The following is a 21,995-nucleotide window of genomic DNA, read 5'->3' as shown; positions in this document are numbered from 1 at the left end:
TTTATGATGTGAATTTACTTCCATGGCCATAGATATGGCTTCCTCATTTCCACCTATACTTAGATGTGGTTCTGTCTTTCTTAGTCATCTCTCTCCCTCTTTTCAACAACACATTTATATTTGCCTTCTGTATATAATTTATACAGTTGTTGCACTTTAGAAGAAAAAAGGAATCAGGCACAGTGGCATATGCCTGTAATCCCATCTACTTGGGAGGTTGAAGCAAGAGGATTGCAAGTTTGAGGCCAGCCTTAGCAAGTTAGGAGACCCTGTGTCAAAATAAATAAAAAAGGCTGGGTATGTAACTCAGTGATAGAGAACACCTTTGCCCTGAAACTGAAAAGTCAGCAGCTTGAATATAATAGAAGCAAATCCTTTCTCTTGAGAAACAAAGACACAAGCTCTCACAATCCTTTCGTTGAAAGGTTTTCTCTTTATATTTGCTGTATTGGTGATTCAATCCCTGGTACAGAAAAAAAAAAGGAAATTCAATTTTTGCCAATATTTTCTATTTTCTCTCCTTCCTTTCCTTTAAGCTTTCTGGATTTTCCTTCCCCTTCATGCTCCCAGTGCCTACCACATTTTGTGATGCAGATGTATAATGGTTAAAAAAAAATAAGATTTCTGGAGTCATACTCTAGCTGGGTTTGAACCCTGATTCTGCTGCTTATCAGCTGTGTGGTCTTGTTACTTAACCTTTATGAGTTTCCATTTCCTCATCTATAAAATGGGGAGAATTATAATATTTTGTTGAATTGTGAGTATTCAACAAGATAATATAGGTAAAGTGCCTGGTATGCAGAAAGCCAGTACCAAATATTAGCTGTTGTTATACCTGCCTCTCAAACATTGACCCCACTTGCTCTTGCCTCAGCAGTCCCTATGCCTTCTAGCTTGGCTTTATGGTGGAAGGTTGTGCAAACATCTTAAGGATACTTTCACTTTGAAAGACATTTCCCAATGTTTTATTTGAATATGTGCCTATTTGGCAACCTGGGTATACCTGCTATGATGGATAGCAGAAGTAGAAAATGTCCTCTCCAATCCCCTCATTTTAAATACTAGGGAAGGAAGTTAAGATATAGAAAGACAAAGTAACTTACCTAAATTAGGAGAAGAATCTGAATATGCAAAGTATCCTAATTACTAGCTCCAGGAAGCCAGACTCAAGAGAAGGGGCAAGGCCTGCCTCCTCTCCTGTCTTTTGATCAGCTTCTTCCTGTTCCTTACCTCATTCTAAGGGCCTCTGAAGAGGTTCTCTCCTTAGAATGATAAAAATCTCAGATCTACCTCTTTTGAACTAAGGATTTATCTGGGTGCTGGGTTGTTAACAGTTTCAGGGCAAAAAGTTCTTTCCCAATCTATAAGAATGTGATGGTAAGGAAGAGAAATTCAAGTTCCCTTTCCATCTAACTGCAGAGGCTAAACGTTCTATGCAAAACCAGAATAAACTGAGACAGTGTTCTAGTCAGAAAAGATCTAAAACATAAGAATTCTCATACTTTTGAGAGTCATTATTTGTTTAGAAGTCCCTGGTGTTTTCATCTAAAAAGATAAGGATGTGAGATGAATGAGAAATATATAGCCTAGTCACCAAAGACTAGATACCGGTTAGTGATACCAGTAGATTTGTGTTTTTGAAACCCAAGACTTCTATAATTTGGGGTTCTCCTTTAAGGAAAAGAACAAAAATACATTTTTTTTACAAATTGCATAAAACCTATAGCCCTATGAACACAGTGCTAGGGCCTAAGGGCCTTGGAAGGGGCCTGTGAGGTAAGCAAGGGGCCTGAGGCTTAGATTCCATTCTCTACATGATAAATCCTCCTCAGAGCAACATCAACATTTATCAAGGTAATGCTCTGTCAACTCAAGAAGTAAAAAAGGATAGGTCCTTAACCTCAGGTGCCCACCTTAGTTGGCTTCTCACAGACAAATGCTACCAAAACTTACCTGTTTTAAGGAGATGCTGCTTCCCCAAGATCCATACCAGCTCATCTGTATCTGGAAATTCTTCTAGGTAGTCAGTGAAAATAGTAATCTGGTTTTCACACTTGGACAAAACTGAAAGAAAATGAAAGAAAGAAACACAAGCAAAATTTAATAAAAGGTCCTTACTTCAGTGGTTTGCTGATTATTACCTTTGCCCTGAAACTTAAGAGTCAGCAGCTTGAATCTAATAGAAGCAAATCTTTTCCCTTGAGAAACAAAGACACAAGCCCTCACAATCCTTTAGTTGAAAAGTTTTCTCTTTACATCTCTCTCTCCTTTTTTTGACCATTTCTTTCTCACAATCCCATTTAAAACAAAATTCTAAAAAATTTGGCCACAGTTGCTTTAAAACTTTTTTGTCTACCATGTGGCCTTCTTTATAGATAGCCACTTAGCAAACTTCTCCTAGCAGGAGTGTATCAAGGTGAAACAATAATACCTGTGTAGCTCATTACTACTCACATCACAGGGGGTATCACAATGTTTGTATGGTAAGGTTTATAGTGGCCAGTGACTTAAAGGAAGCTATGATAAGCCCTGGAAGATTGTATAACTGTAAAAATGGGAATATTTTAGCTGAAAGACCAGATGTTTTTACAGTATTTTTATTTCCCATTTTATTCACATATGGCTTCTGCAAAGAAGACTCTTGAGGCTGATAATAAATACAACTTGTTCTTGGGATTCACAATGTCTAGTGTGATATTGTGATATAATGTGAAATATATACTTAGTCTCTGTCCCTGTTTTCTGGCACAGAGCTCCTAAAAACATTTGTAATTTCTTGAATGCTGAGGATGCCAGGTGAATCTTCTGTTCTGATAGTTGATCTCTGACCCCAGTTCCAGACACAAAACTTCTAATCCCTCAAAATTCCATGGGTGATAGGAGCATTCTTTTTTTTAATTCTAATAGGGTGACTCTTGGTGGACTCTTCCAGGGGGGCTTGAGACCAGAAAGACCCAAGCAATAATTAGAAGCTTAAGAGCTTCAACACATCACCACCCTCAAGGAAGGAGAGAGAGGCTGGAGATTGAGTTTAAAAAAAAAAAAAAAACGCACCTACATGATGAAGCCTCCATAAAAATCCCTGCACTCTAGGGTTGGGAGAGCTTTTGGGTTGCTGAACATGTGCAGGTGCCTGGAAGGTTAGTGTTCCTGGAGAGAGCAGAGAAGCTCCACACCTCTTCTCCCCTTTCTTGCCCTCTGCATCTCTTTTATCTGTCTATTCATCTGCATCCTTTCCAATATTCTTTATAATGAATAAATGAATATAAGTAAAGTGATTCCCTGATTTCTGTGAGCTATCCTCACACATTATCAAACCAGAGGAAGGGGTAGTAGGAACCCCAATGTATAGCTGGACAGTCAAGAGCACAGGTCACAACTTAGGATGGAACTTGTAACTGGCATCTGAATTGGGAGCAGTTTTTGTGGCACTGTGCCTTTAATCTATGGAACACTGACTCCAGGTAGATACCGTCAGAACTAAATTAAATTATGGGATGTCTTCTTGGTATCTGCTAGAGAATTTCTTGGTATGTGAGGACACCTCCCCCCACACACCAATCTGGTGTCAGAAGTGTTGAGTGGTGAATGTGGGCGTATCAAAAAACAATCTGGTTTTTCGTATTTTATACCACAATGGTTATCTTTCAAGATACAGTAACCAAATAAAATAAAACTAAAATTTATTAGTTTATAGGCCACACTTTCAGAACTTATGACATGTAACATGAGAGAAGTTAAAATTCAAATTTACCCATGAGGAACAGGACTACAAAATAAAACAAAACTCCAGACAGACACATGAAGGGATGCTATCTCCAAATTCTTTGTAATTTTCTAAGAAAATAATATTCTATATACTAAATAAATTTCTAAGCCAGTCCACTAAAATCTATTTTAATCTGTAACCAGAAAAAATAAATTTATAGGATATGCATACTTTATAGTGCTATTTGTATAAGAAAATATATTTCAAGTTCAAAGCTAAGACACTCAATACACACCTTCTCTTGGTTCTTGGAGGCTCCCTGACTTTTTTTTTTTTTTCCTTTCGGTACCAGGGATTAAACTCAGGGGCACTCAACCACTGAACCACATTCGCAGCCCTATTTTGTATTTTATTTAGAGTTGGGTTTCACTGAGTTGCTTAGGGCCTTGCCATTGCTGAGGCTGGCTTTGAACTTGTGATCCTCCTGCTTCAGCCTCTCAAGCCACTGGGATTACAGGTGTACACCACCACTCCCAGCAGCTTCCTGAGTTTTATTGAGGCAGGGAGCTCAGAGAGAGAGAGAGAGAGAGAGAGAGAGAGAGAGAGAGAGTACAGGTCCCTTTGTGCAGATGTAAGTAGCTTCAGGGACAGTCCCAAGTAGTCCCTAAGAGTCCTACGGATGTAGTTTCCTGTGCAAATGGCATAGTAAGATATGTTTAATTCATTTGAAAGGACAAATTATTTTGATTTTGTTTTCAAAGGCAGAAGCATGCTGTCTTCACAGAAATAAATGTTCTTAAATATAAAGCAAGCCTATTCTGATCAGGAAAATAGGTTTATCTGCTCAAAATACCCCATTGGAAATTGAAGTTATAATCTGTAAAGCACTTTTAGAAACCGCTAGCCTGGGGTACTTCCTTTCTTGAAACATTACCAAATTCCAGTCTTTTAGAGATTTAAATAGCTTTTGTCCTCAGTATGTTTTAATTATTAAAGATTATAGTCTCTGCAGGGTTTCAAACCTAAAGAAGTTAGAAATCAAACCACCATTTTGTTCCCCAGTGAAAACTCATCACCACCAAATCTGCCAGGGAACCTGTGCCCTCTTAGCCTCTCTGCTGCTGGCCTCAGCCTCTGGCCCACACTCAGGAAATACCAGGCTAAAAATGATCATTCAGGTCAGGCCATCCCCAGGAGGTGGTGGACTGAGGCGGGGTAAATCACACTGTGTAACTCTGGACTCCACCCTCTCTCCCTCACAGGCAGGAGAAATCAGGTGAAAATGAACACCCACTACAGCCTAGAAAGAAAACAAAAATCAGAAAATTAATTGCTTGAGAGAACTTTGGGAAAAGGGCACACTCTCTTGCACCCTGGAAGGAGTGAGGAAGGGTGGCATTGGATCAATGTACAGCATGTATGCATATAAGCCTTAGGTCTTTTTTTAGTACTGGCCAAAAAAAAAAAATTCTCTATGGCCAACCCTGTCCCAGTGATTCATTGCCCAGCTATCTGGTCAAATTAGTACAGCCCTTTAAAGTCTGTGACAACTGCCCTGCTTCATTTGGGATGGCTCTGAGCAAAATGGTAGCCAAAGAATTTGACTCTGGCTCTTCACACCCTCCCAGGCCCAGCTAGGCTAGCAAAAAGGTCATTACAGTCTCTATTCTTCTTGACTCTTCTCTTACAAGATAGATGGACAGAATGCAGGGTGTCCAGCCATTGCCAGCCCTGAGTCAAAGCTACATGCATGGAAAAAATGAAAACTATAACAGAAAATGACATTAACAGAAGAAGCAAAGAGCAGTAATGAGGAAGTTATATATAAGGGGATTTGGGTAAGAAAGAAGAATAGGTCCTCTACAAGGATTTAGATAACAAAGAAACCTGGGAAGTGTTTGAGGTGTAGAAGTAAAATCTAATTTCCAACAAAAGTACTTGTGACTAACAGCAATACTTTTCATAAAAAAATTTTCTTTCACAAACTACATTTGTCTTGCCTTTAAAAGTTAACAAACCAGATATTGACCTGATATCAGTTCCCTGCCTGTCAGCCTGTTTAAAGAGGTGGAGACACTACAGTCAGAGAATATGCAGCTTGGTGGACCAAGAAATAACTGCTCTAAGGCCTGAGGGACAATAGGCTGCAACCTGTTCCATTTTACTTTAATTGTTATATTGAAGGTTCTGTTGGGCTAGCTTAGTGGCCAGTTAATAATAGCACAAAGCTTTCCTTAAACTCCTAAAACCAAAAAGTCTACCAGTCTCAGGACTGGGTTTGTAGCTCAGTGGTAGAACACTTGCCTAGCATGTGGGAGGCACTGGATTAGATTGTATCCTCAGCACCACATAAATAAATAAATAGAATTGTGGCCATCTACAACTAAAAGAAAAAGGTCTACCAGTCTTGGTCAAAAGGCTCTATGTACATGTTGAGGCATGTCTTAAACTACCAGCCAGGCAAGCATAGAACTCAAGATCAGCTAGAGTGAGTGTTTAGGTTCTATTCAGGTCTTTTTTGAGCATGCACACAGCTCTGGATATGCATACAGCCTTATGAACACACATGGTCGATATAAGGTCCTTGCTTAGCATCTGGATGGCCATCTTAAGTGACAGCCACCATTTTAAGGAAAAAGTTTCACTTTCTGCCCAAGGGTGTTTCTGAGAAAGGCCCTCATACCAACCCAACCCTTAACCACCCCCATTAGGACCCTCTCACCCCACTCTGATTCCTGAGCCTCTCCCATAAACGTCCCAGAACTCAAGCCTGTTTTGCCTCTCTCTCCTACAGAAAGATGGCCTTTATTTGTCAGCTCTGACAAATAAACTCTTGTGTGTATCTCCGCTTGGTCTCTTTCATTTCTCACTCACCCGTCTCTTATTCCTTGCTTTCCCTTCAGCTGAGATTCCTAAGAATATACCCCTGCTTTTTACAGCTTCAAGGAATCTTATTCCTCAGTTTTTCCTTTTAATTTTTTTTGGTTAGTTGGAAATACTATCTACTGCTTTAGGCAGCTTAGAATTTAATTGATTGTCTTTAATGGTGTTTGTTTGTTTTTAAAGATGCTGGTGGAGAGTTTCTGTGCCTCAAGGCAGATCAAATAAATACTGTCTTGTAAGTAGCAACTTCCAGGTTACCACCAGACAGATAGAATTCTCTAGAAATGAAACTTTAAAGGAACTCCAACCCCATCTTTTCTCTTTTGGTGGCTGTTAGGGTGCTGCATTTCCCTGTGATGATACTCTGTTGATTTTGAAAGCTACTGCAGAAAAACATTAGCAAGAATTTGGAATAAGGCAAGTGAAAACACCACAAAGTTTACTCTTACAAACATTTTGTCAGTCTTCGTGGATAAGTATTCCTGGAATTGCTGCAAGCCTTTAGTTCATTTCCAGAGTTCTGAAAAAGTTGATTCTGACAATTGCTGTCAGTTTTTTCATTGCTATTATGAAGACAATTTTCAGAGGTCTTTGCTCTGCTATTTTTGCTGATTTCTTACTTTTTCTAGTGATTGACTACATTTCTAAGGGTTATTTTGGAAATTGCAAGTAAATGAGAAAATTGCTTTGAAAACATTTTTTTCTGGTTATAGCTTAACAAAGACACTTGTACATCAAGGCTTTTAGATTCTGTGAAGCTTGTGCTAAAAAAAGAAACATCACAAATTCTCTAAAGTAGAATAAAAAAGATCAGAAAATCTAAGGCCAGGAGGGGCTTGAGATATGGGCTAACTTCCCAGTAGGTCACCCATTCTAACAGCTTTTGCCAGGATACTACTGGTTCCAAAATAGCCTTCTCAGCAATACATACATATTTAACATACTGTCAGGTCACATCTTCAAAAACATAAGAAAACATCTGTAAGGATGAATATGTATGGTAATGGCTGAGTATTCATTCATATTCCATTGCATAAACTTTACAAAGTACCTACTTATAGGCTAAGCATGGAAAATAAAACATAAATGAGATATAGCCTGTATCCTCCAAAAGCATTTCATCTAGTAGGAAAGTGTTCCAGAAACAACTAACAATGGGTAAGTGAAAGACAAGTGATGTGGAAGGCAGGGGGAGGAAAAGAAAAATATAATTCCAACTGGGAGTAAATAGGCTTTCCCCAACTTAGAAAAGGTAGCATCAGAGCTGAGCTTTGCTTGCAATAAAATAGAAATGGCAAGGGGGAAGGGAGGAAATTCCCAGTTGAGGGAACACCAAAAGAACTTGGCAAGCAACTTAGGTATGGAGTGGGGCACGGGAGAGTGAGACAGAAAGTCAAAAATAACTTGCAGTTTTCATGTGTGAGTGATGAGATGTTGGCAGAAAAAAATATAGGGTTAAGCAGAGGAAAAATAAGCTTGATTGGTCCAGAACATGTTGGACTGATGGATTTGGTTAACAAAGAGTAGAGAGGTTTGGAAACAAATGAAAGGGAAGTTGGCCTACACAGGGATTTTGAAGAGAAGCATTGGTGGATGGCAAGTTGGTTAGCAGGGCTTAAGAAGGCACAAGAAAATCCAGAAGGCCAAAACTCTAGCACAGCCTAGAATGTGCCTTCATCCCCTTCCTCCAGGGTTCACCTACTGCCCTGTTCTTTCTCAGCCTCTGCTCATCTGTGCATAGGCCCTGCCCCATTTCATTCATCTTTTTTCCTATGCCCTACCTTTCTGACAACCAAGAACTGAGAAAACAGAAGATTGGATGATAATTCTTAGCCTTTCAAGTGGATTTTTCCTATTCAAAATTGCAAATTTCCTTGAACTTACCTAGCAAGCCAAGCCCCTGCAATGCTAGATTGTCAAATAACACAGAAGACATGAATGGTTTCTCTACAGACTAGTATAAATTCTGATTCTCTAATAGAACAGTGTTTTTAGACTTATATTAGGAAATAATTTTTTGTACTGGGGATTGAACCCAAGGGCACTTTCCCACAGAGCCACTTCCCCAGTATACATAGCCACATCCCCTGTACGTATAGACCAAGTTTCAATGTAAATTTTTTTTAAAAATTTTAAGTCAGGATTTTGTTAAGTTGTTTAAAGTTTTGCTAAATTGCTGAGGCTTGCCTTGAACTTGTAATCCTCCTGCCTTACCCTCCCCAGGAACTTGGATTATAGGCATATGCCACCATGCCCAGCAACCACACTAGGGATTATTAACCAAAGAGTATCATTCAAGTAGAGAGGAATTTAAGAGATTCTGTTTAACATGATGAGTGCAGGCAGTGGTTGAGCATAGGAAGCTATACCTGATAAATTTCAGGACAAATAAGAAAAGAAATTACCAGTATACTTAGCACCCTTTGGCTTTCAGTTAGAAAAATTAATTGGGCTGTAGATAACTTGGCTCCATAAAATATGATATTTCTCAGAAGTCTCGGTCAATTTATCCCACTGATGTAAGCAATGCTTAGCCCACTGACAAATGTAATGTAAAACTGAGCTATTTCTGTGCTTTCTTCAAAGCGATGCTTTTGAAAATTTTGTTGCCTTGTCAATTGTATTTTTGTTATTGCTGCTGTTGTTGTTTTCACTTAGAGACAAATTGCTGCCTGCTGTCTACTGACTGAGAAATGCACTTGGAAATATCCATGGGGAAATGGACTTCCATGAACAAACTGGTCAGAAATGTGTGACACATCAACCATAGCACCTCCAAATTGGTGATTCATTTTGCTTTTGATAACTACTTTTTTTAGAGAAGCACTTTTCAAAGAAAAAGTGAGAGAGATTAGATTTGAGAGGAGAATTAAATTCCTCTGATTAAAAAAAGTTGCTGCTATCATCTTTGTTGATAAGACATACAGAGAGGGTAGTACACTTAGGTGTACGGATGGGGAAAATTATTTGATTGGCTATACAATTTAAGAAGACTTGAGGAACCTCTTCCACAACTGAAGTGAGAATCATCTTGACTCTTTATCAACAAGTTTTATTGTTTTTGAGATTCAACCTGAACCTGCTACACTCTTGTCACTGAGTAATTGATGGAAAACATAGTTGTATCCTCAAGGAGGACAGTTTCACATTAGTGCCATTACCAACTCAATGAGTGGGTTGAAAATTAGCCTCCATGGTATTGTATCTTTGATTTTGGATACTGAAACAAAACTAAAAAGCACTGATACTCAATAGTGAACTCATGGCTCATGGAGGAATCAAGAAACTGACAATATTTAGTCTGAATGAAGAGTGTATCAACTGATTTTCTCTAACACCCAGTATGGTAAGGAGAAGAAAGAAAAGGAAACACCTTCCACTCCTGTTGGAAATTGCTCTATGCTAGGAACTCCAAAATGTTAAGTTCTAGTCTCAGCCTGCCAGTTAACTTGCTATGCGATCTTGGAGAGCCTCTTGTGCTTCTTTGGGCCTCAGACTCTCCATCTATAATAATGTGCTGCATGCTCTTCAAACAGCAGATCATAATTCATTAGTAGGTTGTGTAATCTACATAGTGTGTTGCAGTCAGCATTTAATAAAATGAAATTGAATAGAACAAGAACAAAATATTAGAGCATATTATATATAATAATGATAAGTATTGCTTCATGAAGCTTGTTTGTGTATATGTAGACCAGGTTGTGATGTAAAAGTATTTTTCATTGTGTTTTTGTGATCAAAAAAGTTAAAAAGCCGCTAGTCTAGTCTAGAACTGTACTGTTTAATATAGTAGCTGCTAGCTACATGCAGTTTTTTTTAAGAGAGAGATGGGAGAGAGAGAGAGAGAGAGAGAGAGAGAGAGAGAGAGAGAGAGAGAGAGAGAGAATTTTAATATTTATTTTTTAGTTTTCGGCAGATACAACATCTTTGTTTGTATGTGGTGCTAAGGATCGAACCCGGGCTGCACCCATGCCAGGCGAGCGTGCTACCTCTTGAGCCACATCCCCAGCCCTACATGCAGTTTTAAATTACAATTAAAGAAAATTGAAAATTCAGGGGCTGGGGGAGTAGCTCCATGGTAAAGCATGTGTTGTACAAGGCCCTGGGTTCAATCTCCAGTACAAACATATATATATATTAGTCCCTCATAGCACTAGCCACCATTCAAGCACACAAAAGTCCCATGTTGTACAGCACAGTTAGAGTACATTTCCACTGTCACAGAAAGTTCCATTTAGACAGTTCTATTCTAAGGACTTTTCTGTGGTTCTATAGGAAGTGGTGACAGTGAGCTCTTAGGCGGAGTCCTTCAAATCCTGAAAAGGAAAGATGCGATGGGCCTGGTGTGGTGGCACATGCCTGTAATCCCAGCAGCTCAGGAGGCTGAGGCAAGAGGATTGCTGGTCTGAAGCCAGCCTAAGCAACTTAGTGAGGCTGTAAGCAACCTAGTGAAACTGTGTCATAAAATTTTTAAAAATTGAATAGGGCTGGGGATGTGGTTATGCACCCTTAGGATCAATCCCTAGTACAAAGAGGGGAGGAGAGGGAAGGAGGGAGGGAGGGAGGGAGGGAGAGAAAGAGAGAGAAAGAGAGAGAGAGAGAGAGAGAGAGAGAGAGAGAGAGAGAGAATGGGTTAACTTATCTCTCTCAAGAGAGTTTCTATGTGAATTTCTAAATAAATGAACCAACAATTACTTATGTTGAATTTGGTTCCATGAAACATCCTCATAAACATTTTCTAAATATAAAGTAAGCCAGCAAAGCATCATAAAATCATAGTATAGTTTAACATATGAGCCTTATGTAAAAGAAAGAATAATAAAAGGCAATGTACAGGCAAGTGTTGACAATAACTAAGTGCTGTCAAATTTCAGAAAAGGGGGAAATGAACAAGCATTTGGAGTCATCAGGTAATATTTCAAGAAGTTAGGATTTGGTCTTTATTGCTTAGTTTTGATGAGCAGACACAGAATGGAGAATATTCCAGATGAGGGAAACCAATATTATTAGTATATGTGTATGAAGATGGGGGTAGTTCTGGGGAATATTGAAAAATGAGATTAGAGAAGCAGCATAGCAATGGGTTATGGAGTGTATAAAGTTAGTAGAGTCCAACTCTCGGTAAGAACATTCACAGTTTTCAGAGCACTTTCACATGATCCTAGAGCCAGTCCCTTGGGATAGGCAAGACAAGGACTATTACTTCCATTGTAGAGTTTAGGGAACAGGGTCTCAGAAGAGGTGATAAGACTGCCCAATGTCATATAGCTAGTGAGCAGTATAACCAGGATTCAAACAGAATTAATCTCATTCTCCATTAAGTCTTCTTCCTGCTATATATTGATGCTATAAAAAAAAGTTTGATTCAAGGCACTGAAGACAAGAAGACCAATAAGAATGTTGTTGTAATAATTCAGGACTAGAGTGTTGAAGGCCCAGCCTAAAGTGGCAAAAAAAAAAAAAAAAACCAGATGCTATGGTTCTTTATAACTTAGCATGGAACAAACTAACAATGCAGCGCAGCACCCACTGTTTATAGAGAAGAGTAAGAGTAGACAGTCTGAGGATAGAACAATGTAGTTATAGTTATATTTAACTGGAAATGACCTAAAACTACCCCCAAAGGAATAAATATTAACAGTAAAATTCATATACCGTGTCCATATTTTTCCAGACAGCTAAAGGCAATGTTTTGGACACGGTTCCTAAGCAAACAACACTTTATATGTCTATGCATTTTTATGAAGCATTTCTGTCTTGGTAGTGTTTCTTTTCTTTGTCAATTTCAATTTTCATTTCTCAGAGCTAATTGGTCATATGATCTATTACCTCATCTAGATTTCCAGTGAGAAAAATTGGCATAAAAAGTTCAAGGAGCTAAAGACTTCAGAGTTTTTCATAAAGCTGTTCAGTAAAACTGTCAGCTTACCAACTAATTACTTAATGATGATTTACTAAGAAGATACCAAGATACGCCATTGCCAGATTAATTTTAAGGAATCTCTCTGCTAGAATCATTAAACCACTGAAAATCTGCCATGGTCTTCCAAGACTGATAGAAATTAAACACAAACTCAGCAACTTTGCATTTAAGGGCCTCTCCAATAGTGCCACTTCTTACATTTCCAGTTGTTTCCTACTGCATATTATTCCCTTATGGTATCTACTCTTTTCAGCCAAATTAAACCACATGATACACTGGATGTTCTTATCTTTGCTCATTTCTGTCCTACTTGCCCTTGAGCCCTATCTCCAATGCTACTTTCTTGATCAACTCTACTCAATTTTTCCAACAAGAAGTTGGGAACAGTGTCTTCTAAACTTCCAGAGTCCTTTATTTATATCTTATTTACAGCATTGAGCCCTTTGTATTTTAGGTTATTGTTCTTTGCAAATGTGTTATCTCTCTGCTATTAAAATGAACTCCTTAAAGTCTCAGTGCAGGTAGTGATCATCTCTGTATCCCCTACATCTCTGATCATGTATCTTGCAATAATTCATTCCCTAAGGTCAATCAAATGTTTATTGAATGAAAGGGCTTGTTGAAAAACTCTAAAAGTTGATTGATACGTCTATCCAAATATCAATGTAACAATCCTTTACTGAGTGCCTACCATGTTACCAGCGATGCATTAGGCCCTGTGGATACCAACATATTTTAACAATTCTGAGTCTAATTAGAAGAGGGAGGGAGAGAAGGGAAGAGTTTATTTTGATACAGTATGGCAAGCATCTACATAGGAGGATAAGGGAACACAAGAAGAGTCACCTAAGTGAATCTGGGGCAAAGAAGAAGCTTTGGAAAGAAAGGTTAACTAATACTCAGACTTAAAGAATGAGTGAGAATTAAACAAATCAGACCTGTAAAGGATAATCCAGGCAGAGAAAACCTGTATCAAAATGCTGAGGTCTGAGAGACTGTATAGTGGTGGTGCTGTATGGGGACTGGCAAGGGTTGAGACTGGAGAGGCCAAGAGATGCTGGCTGTGGTGGCCTTGGTAAGGATTCTGTACTTAGCTTAGGTTTCATGGAGCCCCTAAAGGGTGTTTAAGACCTCCAGAATTTAGCCTAGGTGCATTTGCAGAACATAAGTGACACAGGAAGTCAATGCCTATAAAACAAATTCTCATGGTTTTAACTATATTTTGCCATTCATTATTAAATTCTGTTTTTTAAAAAAAAAGACCAAAAATGGCTATTTTTGTTGAGGAAGTGGTTAATGCCAGTCTCTGGCAGCACGTTAAGGATTAAACCACCACAGAGCCCTTTCCAGAAAGTGTACTCTTCATTTTGAGCACTTTCCCAGTTTTCTCCTTAGTTTACAACCACCTCACCCTCTTCCCAGACCACAGGAATTTTCCCCATACTCTTTCAACATCACACTTCATTAGTAAACATTGACAGCAGACATATGATGTTTAAAAATTCTTTACCTTCTAAGTCATGTAAAATTACACTGCTAGAGTTCAGCTTGGGGATTCCATAATATTACATATGTACCTTCACTTTCAAAACAAAAGATATATTCCAAGTTAGTCTTAAGGCAAATTTCTGTAAAGCAAACTTGATTTTCCTATGTTGTTTTAAGACCATTTGGGCCATGTTACCCAAGAAAAGACAATTTGACCCCATCCAAAAAAGATAGAGCTCACAATTAAATGGCTCCTTGTCCCTGATGTTCACCATATGTATCAGATACCAGGAAAATAAGTAACTACCCATGAAAGACCCAACCAAATAATAAAAGCAAAAATATTCTCTAACTTGTGACAGGCAAGGAATCTTGACCTGCTAAACAAATGTAGGCCCATTTTCATCTTCAACTGTGACTCTTCATAAAGTGTTTCCTTATGAGCTGCTCACACACTAGTTCCTTCATTAAGACTTTTCTAAGTTAAAAATGTTTTTTATTTTTAAATTATATCTACCCTAGTGATTCTACTCCAAGGTTTATATTTTTAAAATGAGTGTTTATATCTACTAAAACTATGATCAATAATGTCCATAGTAGCTGTATTCATAATATTCAAAACCTAGAAACAACCCAAATTCATCAATAGGGACATTTTAAAGTTTGAAATCAGACAAACCTGACTTATTATGACAGTGCTCAGAATACTTGTCTACCTTGGGGAAGGTTATTAAACAGAAGGAGGCAAGAGAAAATTATGAGGGGCTGGAAATGTCTATATCTTGACCTGGGTGGAGTTAACACATACATAAAATTTCATTGAAGTGTACACTTAATATTTGTGCAATCTACTACCTATAAGTATACCTTTATTAAAGAAAAAAAGAAAAAGGTAAGTTTCTATATTAGACTTATGTATGGTATAGACTGGCAATAGAGATCAAAATTATGCTAAAATAATATGCTCTTTCACTACCAGAGTAGAAATACCCCCCTACATACACACACACACACACACACACACACACACACACACATTAAATCTAAATGAAAAGCTGGGCACAGTGGGACACACCTGTAATCCCAGCAATTTGGGAGTGTAATCCCTGCAATTTGTGAGGCTCAGACAGGAGGATCACAAGATTGAGGCCAACCTCAGTGAATTTGTGAGGCCCTCAACAACTTAGTAAGACTTTGTCTCAAAAAATAAAGAGGGTTGGGAATGTAGCCCAGTGATAATGTTGTCCAGTGTTGTAATGGAATTGGTTCAACTTCTCAGAGATAATAGAATGCAAATATAGTTGCTGATCCCGACTCTCCTGGGTTAAATCCCTAGTACCAAAAATGTTTTAAAAAATACAAAATGTAAATGAAAACAGTTACAGACTTCAGATATTATCTATAAGGCTAATTTATTAGATTTTTTAAATTTATAGTATTAAAAATATTAGGTATATTTACAGACTCACTTTGATTATGAATTTGCAAATTTATTAATTGTTCTCTCCTTCAATAGCATTAGCTGATGTTCATCAGGGAAATATACTGAATTTGAATTTTTTACATAAAAAGGAAGATCACTGGGCTAAGGTGACTCCAGTCCCCCAGTTCTTACTTAACCAAACCAATATCAAACTCTCTATAGACAGGAAAATGAAACTGAACTTTAACCAATTGGAAACCACCAAATAACCTCTAATAAGAGAATTCAACAATTAGAAACCATCTAATCTCTTGGGACTTTCTATTTTAACCAATTAAATATTTTCTTTGCCTTACTTCCTCAAGTATCTTATAAAAGTTTTCCCTTCATGCCCTCTCTGCAGAGCCAAACTACTCAAGGTTTGGTGTCGCCCAATATAAGAATCCCTATCTGCCCAAATAAACTCTTTAAAATTTTAATGTACTCAAGCTTACCTTTTAACAAATTCATTCTTCAAATCTTATTGCAATAAAGTATGTATTGCAAGACAGACTGCATAGAATGCTGGCCTATGAATTAGGAGAGCAAGGTTCTATTTCTGCTCTGCCTTTTATGGTCAAGTCACCTTGGGCCAGTCTTGCAAGCTCTCTAATATTACCTTTCCTCATGAATATAATACTTTCTCCATGGGCCTAAAGTGAGTATCAAATGAGAAAATTGATATGAAAGTGCTTTGTAAACTTTAAAGAAATGTTAATATGTCCTGAACTAAGTGTTTAATAAGAGCTTGTGTCTGGGTGTGGCCAAAAGAAAATGTACTTACATTTCAAAGCTTGTACTCTAGTTTCACATATCTTACATTTCACTGGAGAGTCGGGATCAGCAACTATATTTGCATTCTAATATCTCTGAGAAGTTGAAACAATTCCATTACAACAAGTACTGAAAAATAGATGTGTAAAGTGAAGTACAATTAATAGTCTCCTTCCTTGATATTCCTAGTTATGAGTTTTAGATGACTCTTCAGCCATGAAACATCCACTGTATTCAGATGATACACTGAGAACTTTGAATTGCTTCTGCAACAGCCAAGCAGTACACATAGTGCCAAAGTACCCTGCATTCTGAATATCAAAATAATTTATTCTGAAAGCTGCTTCCATTCCTACCCTCTGCCATACATCATGACCACTATAATGAATTTTTTAATTTTTTAGTTGTTGATAAATCTTCATTGTATTTATTTATATGCAATGCTGAGAATTGAACTCAGTGCCTTACAGATGCAGGCCAGTGCACTACTGCTAAGCCATAGCCCCAGCTCCTATAATGAATTTTAATAATATTCCTCACTCTGAACTCTTTGTTAGCACCCCAAATACTCTTTACAAGAGGACCAAATGGAAAGTGCATTTTCCTGTGCACTTTTGAAGTTTGTGTCTCTGATGAGAGGAAGAGATATAGGCTAGAGTTACTCAAAACACTTCCTGTCACCAACTGTTCTTTCTAGGGCCCCAATAGGCAAACCCCAATTGGAGAGGCTGGTAATGTGAAAGGAGCTTGGAAGAAGGAAAAATTAGGGTGATCTGGTTTCAAGGGCCCTAGTGGCTCCTGTTCCTGGAATTTCAGTTCTTAGTCCAACAATAAAGCTCTCCAAACTAGAGCAAACATGCAGATAAACAAAATGGGATAGAGAAGGTAAATTCCGAACCTTTCAGGATCCTCGATCCCTTCAGCTGTTAAGTCCAATCTAGAAGGCTTTGTTGAGCCCACCTAGCTGCAGAGTGGAGACCACTTTTACAACAGTAGTTTGACATCAGCAAGAAGGGTCAAATCACAAGGAAAGATACAGAAAATCATGAAAATCTAAAAGGACTCACACATTTGCACATACACAAATACACACACAGCCTTAATGATGTGGGACCATTTACTACAGGGGCAAACATTAGGAAAAAACATTTCAATATGCCTTAAAATATGATGGTTTTATAGGATAACAACTAGTAGTTAATAATGACCTTTAACCCATTCAAATGAAATTATGATGCATCTACTCTATATAAGAAGTCAGGGGAATACAGTATCTTTTGGAGAACTCCATTTAGAATAGTTAAAAAGTTAAAAATCTCATGATGGTTAGATTGAGAAAATCATGAGTCATTTGGAAAAAAAAAATTGGTGGGGGGGGAAGCCATCTGGGAAAAATTCCCTTTTCCCAGAAATAGGTTATGGAGATTCTACTGTAGTTGGTAAGACAAAAAAAGTACTGGGTTGTACAGTAGAGACAAGTATTGTAGAAAATCAGATTAAGAATATGAATGTGGGTAATAAGCATAGTCCTGAAAGCTTCCTAAAGAAAGCAAAGCTTGGGGCTGGCTGGGTTTGAGTCTCTCCATTCATTGGTTGGTGCTAGCTTTCTTGGTTGCCACAATTAGGCAATCCTTCCAAAGCCTCAGGTTCAGAGTCACTGAAGACAACTAGTACTTAGGGAAATTTCATGAAAGTGAATAAAGAAAAAGATGAGATAAAGACCCTGGTCCCATTCTACTATAGTATAAAGGAGCCAGCTAAAGCTTCAATAGATTAAATGAGCAAAGCCTCTGTCATAGCAGTAATTTTTCCAAGCAGCAAAGAAATTGTGTTCTATCCACAGTTACATACCTTGATATTATTGGAAAAGCAAGGTTTGGCAAAGAATTTTTATTCTTAAAAATAAAAATCAACTTTTATTTTTATATAGAAGTATATCAATGAGAACTACAAAACATTGCTAAAAGAAATTAAAGAAGACAAAGTAAATGAAAAGACATCCCATACTCATGGATTGGAAGACTTGATATTGTTAAAATGTCCGTACTACCTAAAGTGATATACAGATTCAGTGCAGTCCCTATCAAAATCCCAATTACTATTTTGGGTTTTTTTGCAGAAACAGAAAAAAAAATCATTCTAAAATTCATACGGAATCTCCAAGAACCCCGAATAACCAAAACAATTTTTAAAAAGAAGAAGAAAGTTAGGGGACTCAAATGTTCTGGTTTTGAAAAATATTACAAAGCTAAAGTAGTCAAAACAGTATGATACTGGCATAAAGGCATCCGACAAGTAGAACAATGTAATAGAATAAGGTGTCTAGAAGTGAATTCTAGTATATATGTTCAAACAATCTTCAGCAAGGGTTCCAACCACTCAATGATGAAGGATAGTCTCTTCAAGAGATGATTTTGGAACTCTTGATATCCACATGCAAAAGTATAAGGTTGCATCCTGATAATATACCATATGCAAAAATTAACTCAAAATGAATTAAAGATTTAAACATAAGACCTAAAACTATAAAATGCCTAGGAAAAAACACATAGGAAAAGCTTTATGACATTGGATTTGGGAATAATTTCTTGGATATAACATCAACATAGGCAATAAAAATAAAAATAGGCAATGAGACTACATCAAATTTAAAAACATTTGTGCATCAAAGGATACAATCAACAGAGTGAGAAAGTAACCTAAAAATGGAAGAAAATATTTGAAAGTCATATATCCAATAAGGGGTTAATATCCATAATATATAAAGTACTCCTACAGCTTAACAACAAAAAATCACAATAGCCTGATTTTTTGATCCAAAAACGATATACAAATGGCCTATAAGCATTTGAAAAGATGTTCAACAGCACTAATATTCAGAGAAATACAAATTAAAACCTCAATCAGATATCATACTACATCCATTTAGGATGACTATAGAAAACAAGAAATGTTGGAAAGGATATTGAGAAGTTGAAATGCTATGCAATATTGATGGGATTGTAAAATGATGCAAGCCCTATGGAAAACAGTATGTAAGTTCCTCAAAAAATTTTAAAAAAAAGAACTACCATGTGGTGCAGCAATCCCACTTTTGGGTACATATCCAAAAGTATTGAAATCTGGGTCTCAAAATGATATTTGGATGCCCATGTTCACAGTAGTGTTGTTATCAACAACCAAGAGTAGAAGTGACGTGAAAGATATATCTCTATCTATCTAATTATAATATACACATACACATACTATATTATCTTACTTAAATGAAATATCTAAACATTTAAGGCATCAAATTCATAAAAACAAAAAATAAAAAGGTGGTGGGCAGGAACTGGGAATCTGGAAATGAAGATCTGAGTAAATTTACCTGTTCTTATACAACATCCATTTCTTCTTTAAGTAACCACTTATATATTCTGGTTCCATGAAAAGATGGAGTAGATTCACTTTTCCCTGTTTCTCCCAGTAAGCATAGTTAAAAACACTGGGCATTACAAATAAGTATTCATTATATATTATATTTATTTATAAATATATTTATGATTCATCTCTCATGAGTCTCTAATAGGTAGAAAGAAGTATGGGCTAGGGACCTAAAGGCCCAAGAAATGATATAGGAGTGAGTTTCCTGAGGTGTTTTGTGTGTGTGTGTGTGTGTGTGTGTGTGTGTTTGTTGGAGTGGGGGGTGCCAAGGATTGAACTCAGGGGCACTCAACCACTGAGCCACATCCCCAGCCCTATTTTGTATTTTATTTAGAGACAGGGTCTCTCTGAGTTGCTTAGCACCTCGCTTTTTGCAGAGGCTGGCTTTGAACTCATGATCCTCCTAACTCAGCCTCCTGAGACACTGGGATTACAGGGGTGTGCCACTTCACCTGGCCTGAGTTTTGTTTTTAAATAATATATACTAGAACTTGTGATAGGGAAACCAGCAAACTGATGAGTGTGCACCCACATCCATCAAAAAGCTAGTTTAAGAGCCGCCACGCGCCTGCAAGGTAGGCAGACCTGCGACTCACCAGCAGATCAGACCCAGCGACCCGCAGAGCGGCAGAGCCACCCCCCGCACCTGCAAGGTAGGCGGACCTGCGACCCACCGGCAGGTCAGGCCCAGAAACCTGCGGAGGGGCACAGCTGCCCCACGCACCTGCAAGGTAGGCGGAACCGTGACCACCGACAGAAAAGGCCCAGAAGCCCGCCAGACACATCGCCCTGGTTGGGGGAGGGGCAGAGCTGCCGGGCACCTGCAAGGTAGGCAGACCTGCAACTCATCAGCAGATCAGGCCCAGCAACCCGCGGAGTGGCAGAACCACCCCCTGCGCCTGCAAGGTAGGTGCACCTGCCACCCACCGGCAGGTCAGGCAGGTCAGGCCCAGCAACCCTCAGAGGGGCACAGCTGCTCACACTAGCACCTGCTAGGTAGACAGACCTGCAACAGACAGACAGAACAGGCCTAGCAGTCAGCGGAGGGGCAGAGCCACTGCTCGCACCTGCAAGGTAGGCGGACCTGCGACCACCGAAAGAACAGGCCCACCGAAAGTACAGGCCCAGCGACCTGCCGGCGTGGTAGGCACATTGCCCCAATTGGAGGAGGGGCAGAACCACCGCCAAAGCCTGCAAGGGAGACTTTGCAACTATACAAGAGCAATATAAATATATAGGGGAAAAAAATCAATAACACAACAGTTTCACCAAGCAGAAAGAAACGCGATCAGTATGAAAAGACAAGGAAAGAAAGGACCACAAGCAATGCAGGTCAACTCAACTTTAGAAGAGGTAATATCTGCAGCAGATGGAATGTCAGATAAAGAATTCAGGATATACATGCTTCAGATGATCTGGAGTCTCAAGGAAGACATTAGACAGCAGAATCAGACAATGAAAGACCACTTCGACCACTTCGACAATGAATTACATAAACAAATCCAAGAAGCAAAAGATCAATTATACAGGGAGATAGAGGTTATAAAAAACAAACAGAAATCCTAGAAATGCAGGAAGCAATAAACCAACTTAAAAACTCAATTGAGAATACTACCAGCAGAGTAGAACACTTAGAAGATAGAACATCAGACAATGAAGACAAAGTATTTCAACTGGAGAAGAACATAGACAGCTCAGCAAAACTGTTAAGAAACCATGAGCAGAACATTCAAGAAATATGGGATAACATAAAGAGACCAAACTTAAGAGTCAGTGGGATACAGGAAGGTATAGAGGTCCAAACCAAAGGAATGAGCAATCTATTCAATGAAATAATACGAGAAAACTTCCCAGACTTGAAGAATGAGACAGAATCCCAAATCCTAGAAGCCTACAGGACGCCGAATGTGCAAAATCATAAGAGATCCAAACCTAGACACATTATAATGAAGATGCCCAACATGCAGAATAAGGAGAGAATTTTAAAAGCTACAAGAGAAAGGAAGCAGATTACATTTAGGGGTAAACCAATCAGGATAACAGCTGATCTTTCAACACAGACTCTGAAAGCTAGAAGATCCTGGAATAACATATTTCAAACACTGAAAGAAAATGGGTTCCAACCAAGAATTGTGTATCCAGCGAAATTAAGCTTCAGGATGGAAGATGAAATTAAAACCTTCCATGATAAACAAAAGTTAAAAGAATTTGCAGCTAGAAAACCAGCTCTTCAAAACATCCTCAGCAAAATATTACAGGAAGAGGAAATGGAAAATATCAATGAAAACCAACAGCGGGAGGTAGTAGAGTAAAGAGGGGGGGAAATAATCAAA

At 38.3% G+C, this 21,995-nt stretch overlaps 1 protein-coding gene across 3 annotated transcripts in view; it reads right to left on the bottom strand.

Moving 5' to 3' along the window:
* Window positions 1–21,995, bottom strand: part of Atg4a (autophagy related 4A cysteine peptidase) — a 55,286-nt gene that overhangs the window by 17,916 nt on the left and 15,375 nt on the right. For all 3 annotated transcript variants that reach the window (XM_077106516.1, XM_077106517.1, XM_077106518.1), the window contains exon 2: window positions 1,954–2,064. In XM_077106516.1, coding sequence (XP_076962631.1) covers window positions 1,954–2,064 — 111 coding nt within the window. The remainder of the gene's footprint in view (window positions 1–1,953; window positions 2,065–21,995) is intronic.

Source organism: Callospermophilus lateralis, chromosome X, assembly GCF_048772815.1.
Source record: "Callospermophilus lateralis isolate mCalLat2 chromosome X, mCalLat2.hap1, whole genome shotgun sequence".
NCBI lineage: Eukaryota > Metazoa > Chordata > Mammalia > Rodentia > Sciuridae > Callospermophilus > Callospermophilus lateralis.
The sequence above is the reverse complement of the archived record's forward strand: the minus strand, read 5'-3'. Positions and strand labels throughout refer to the sequence as shown.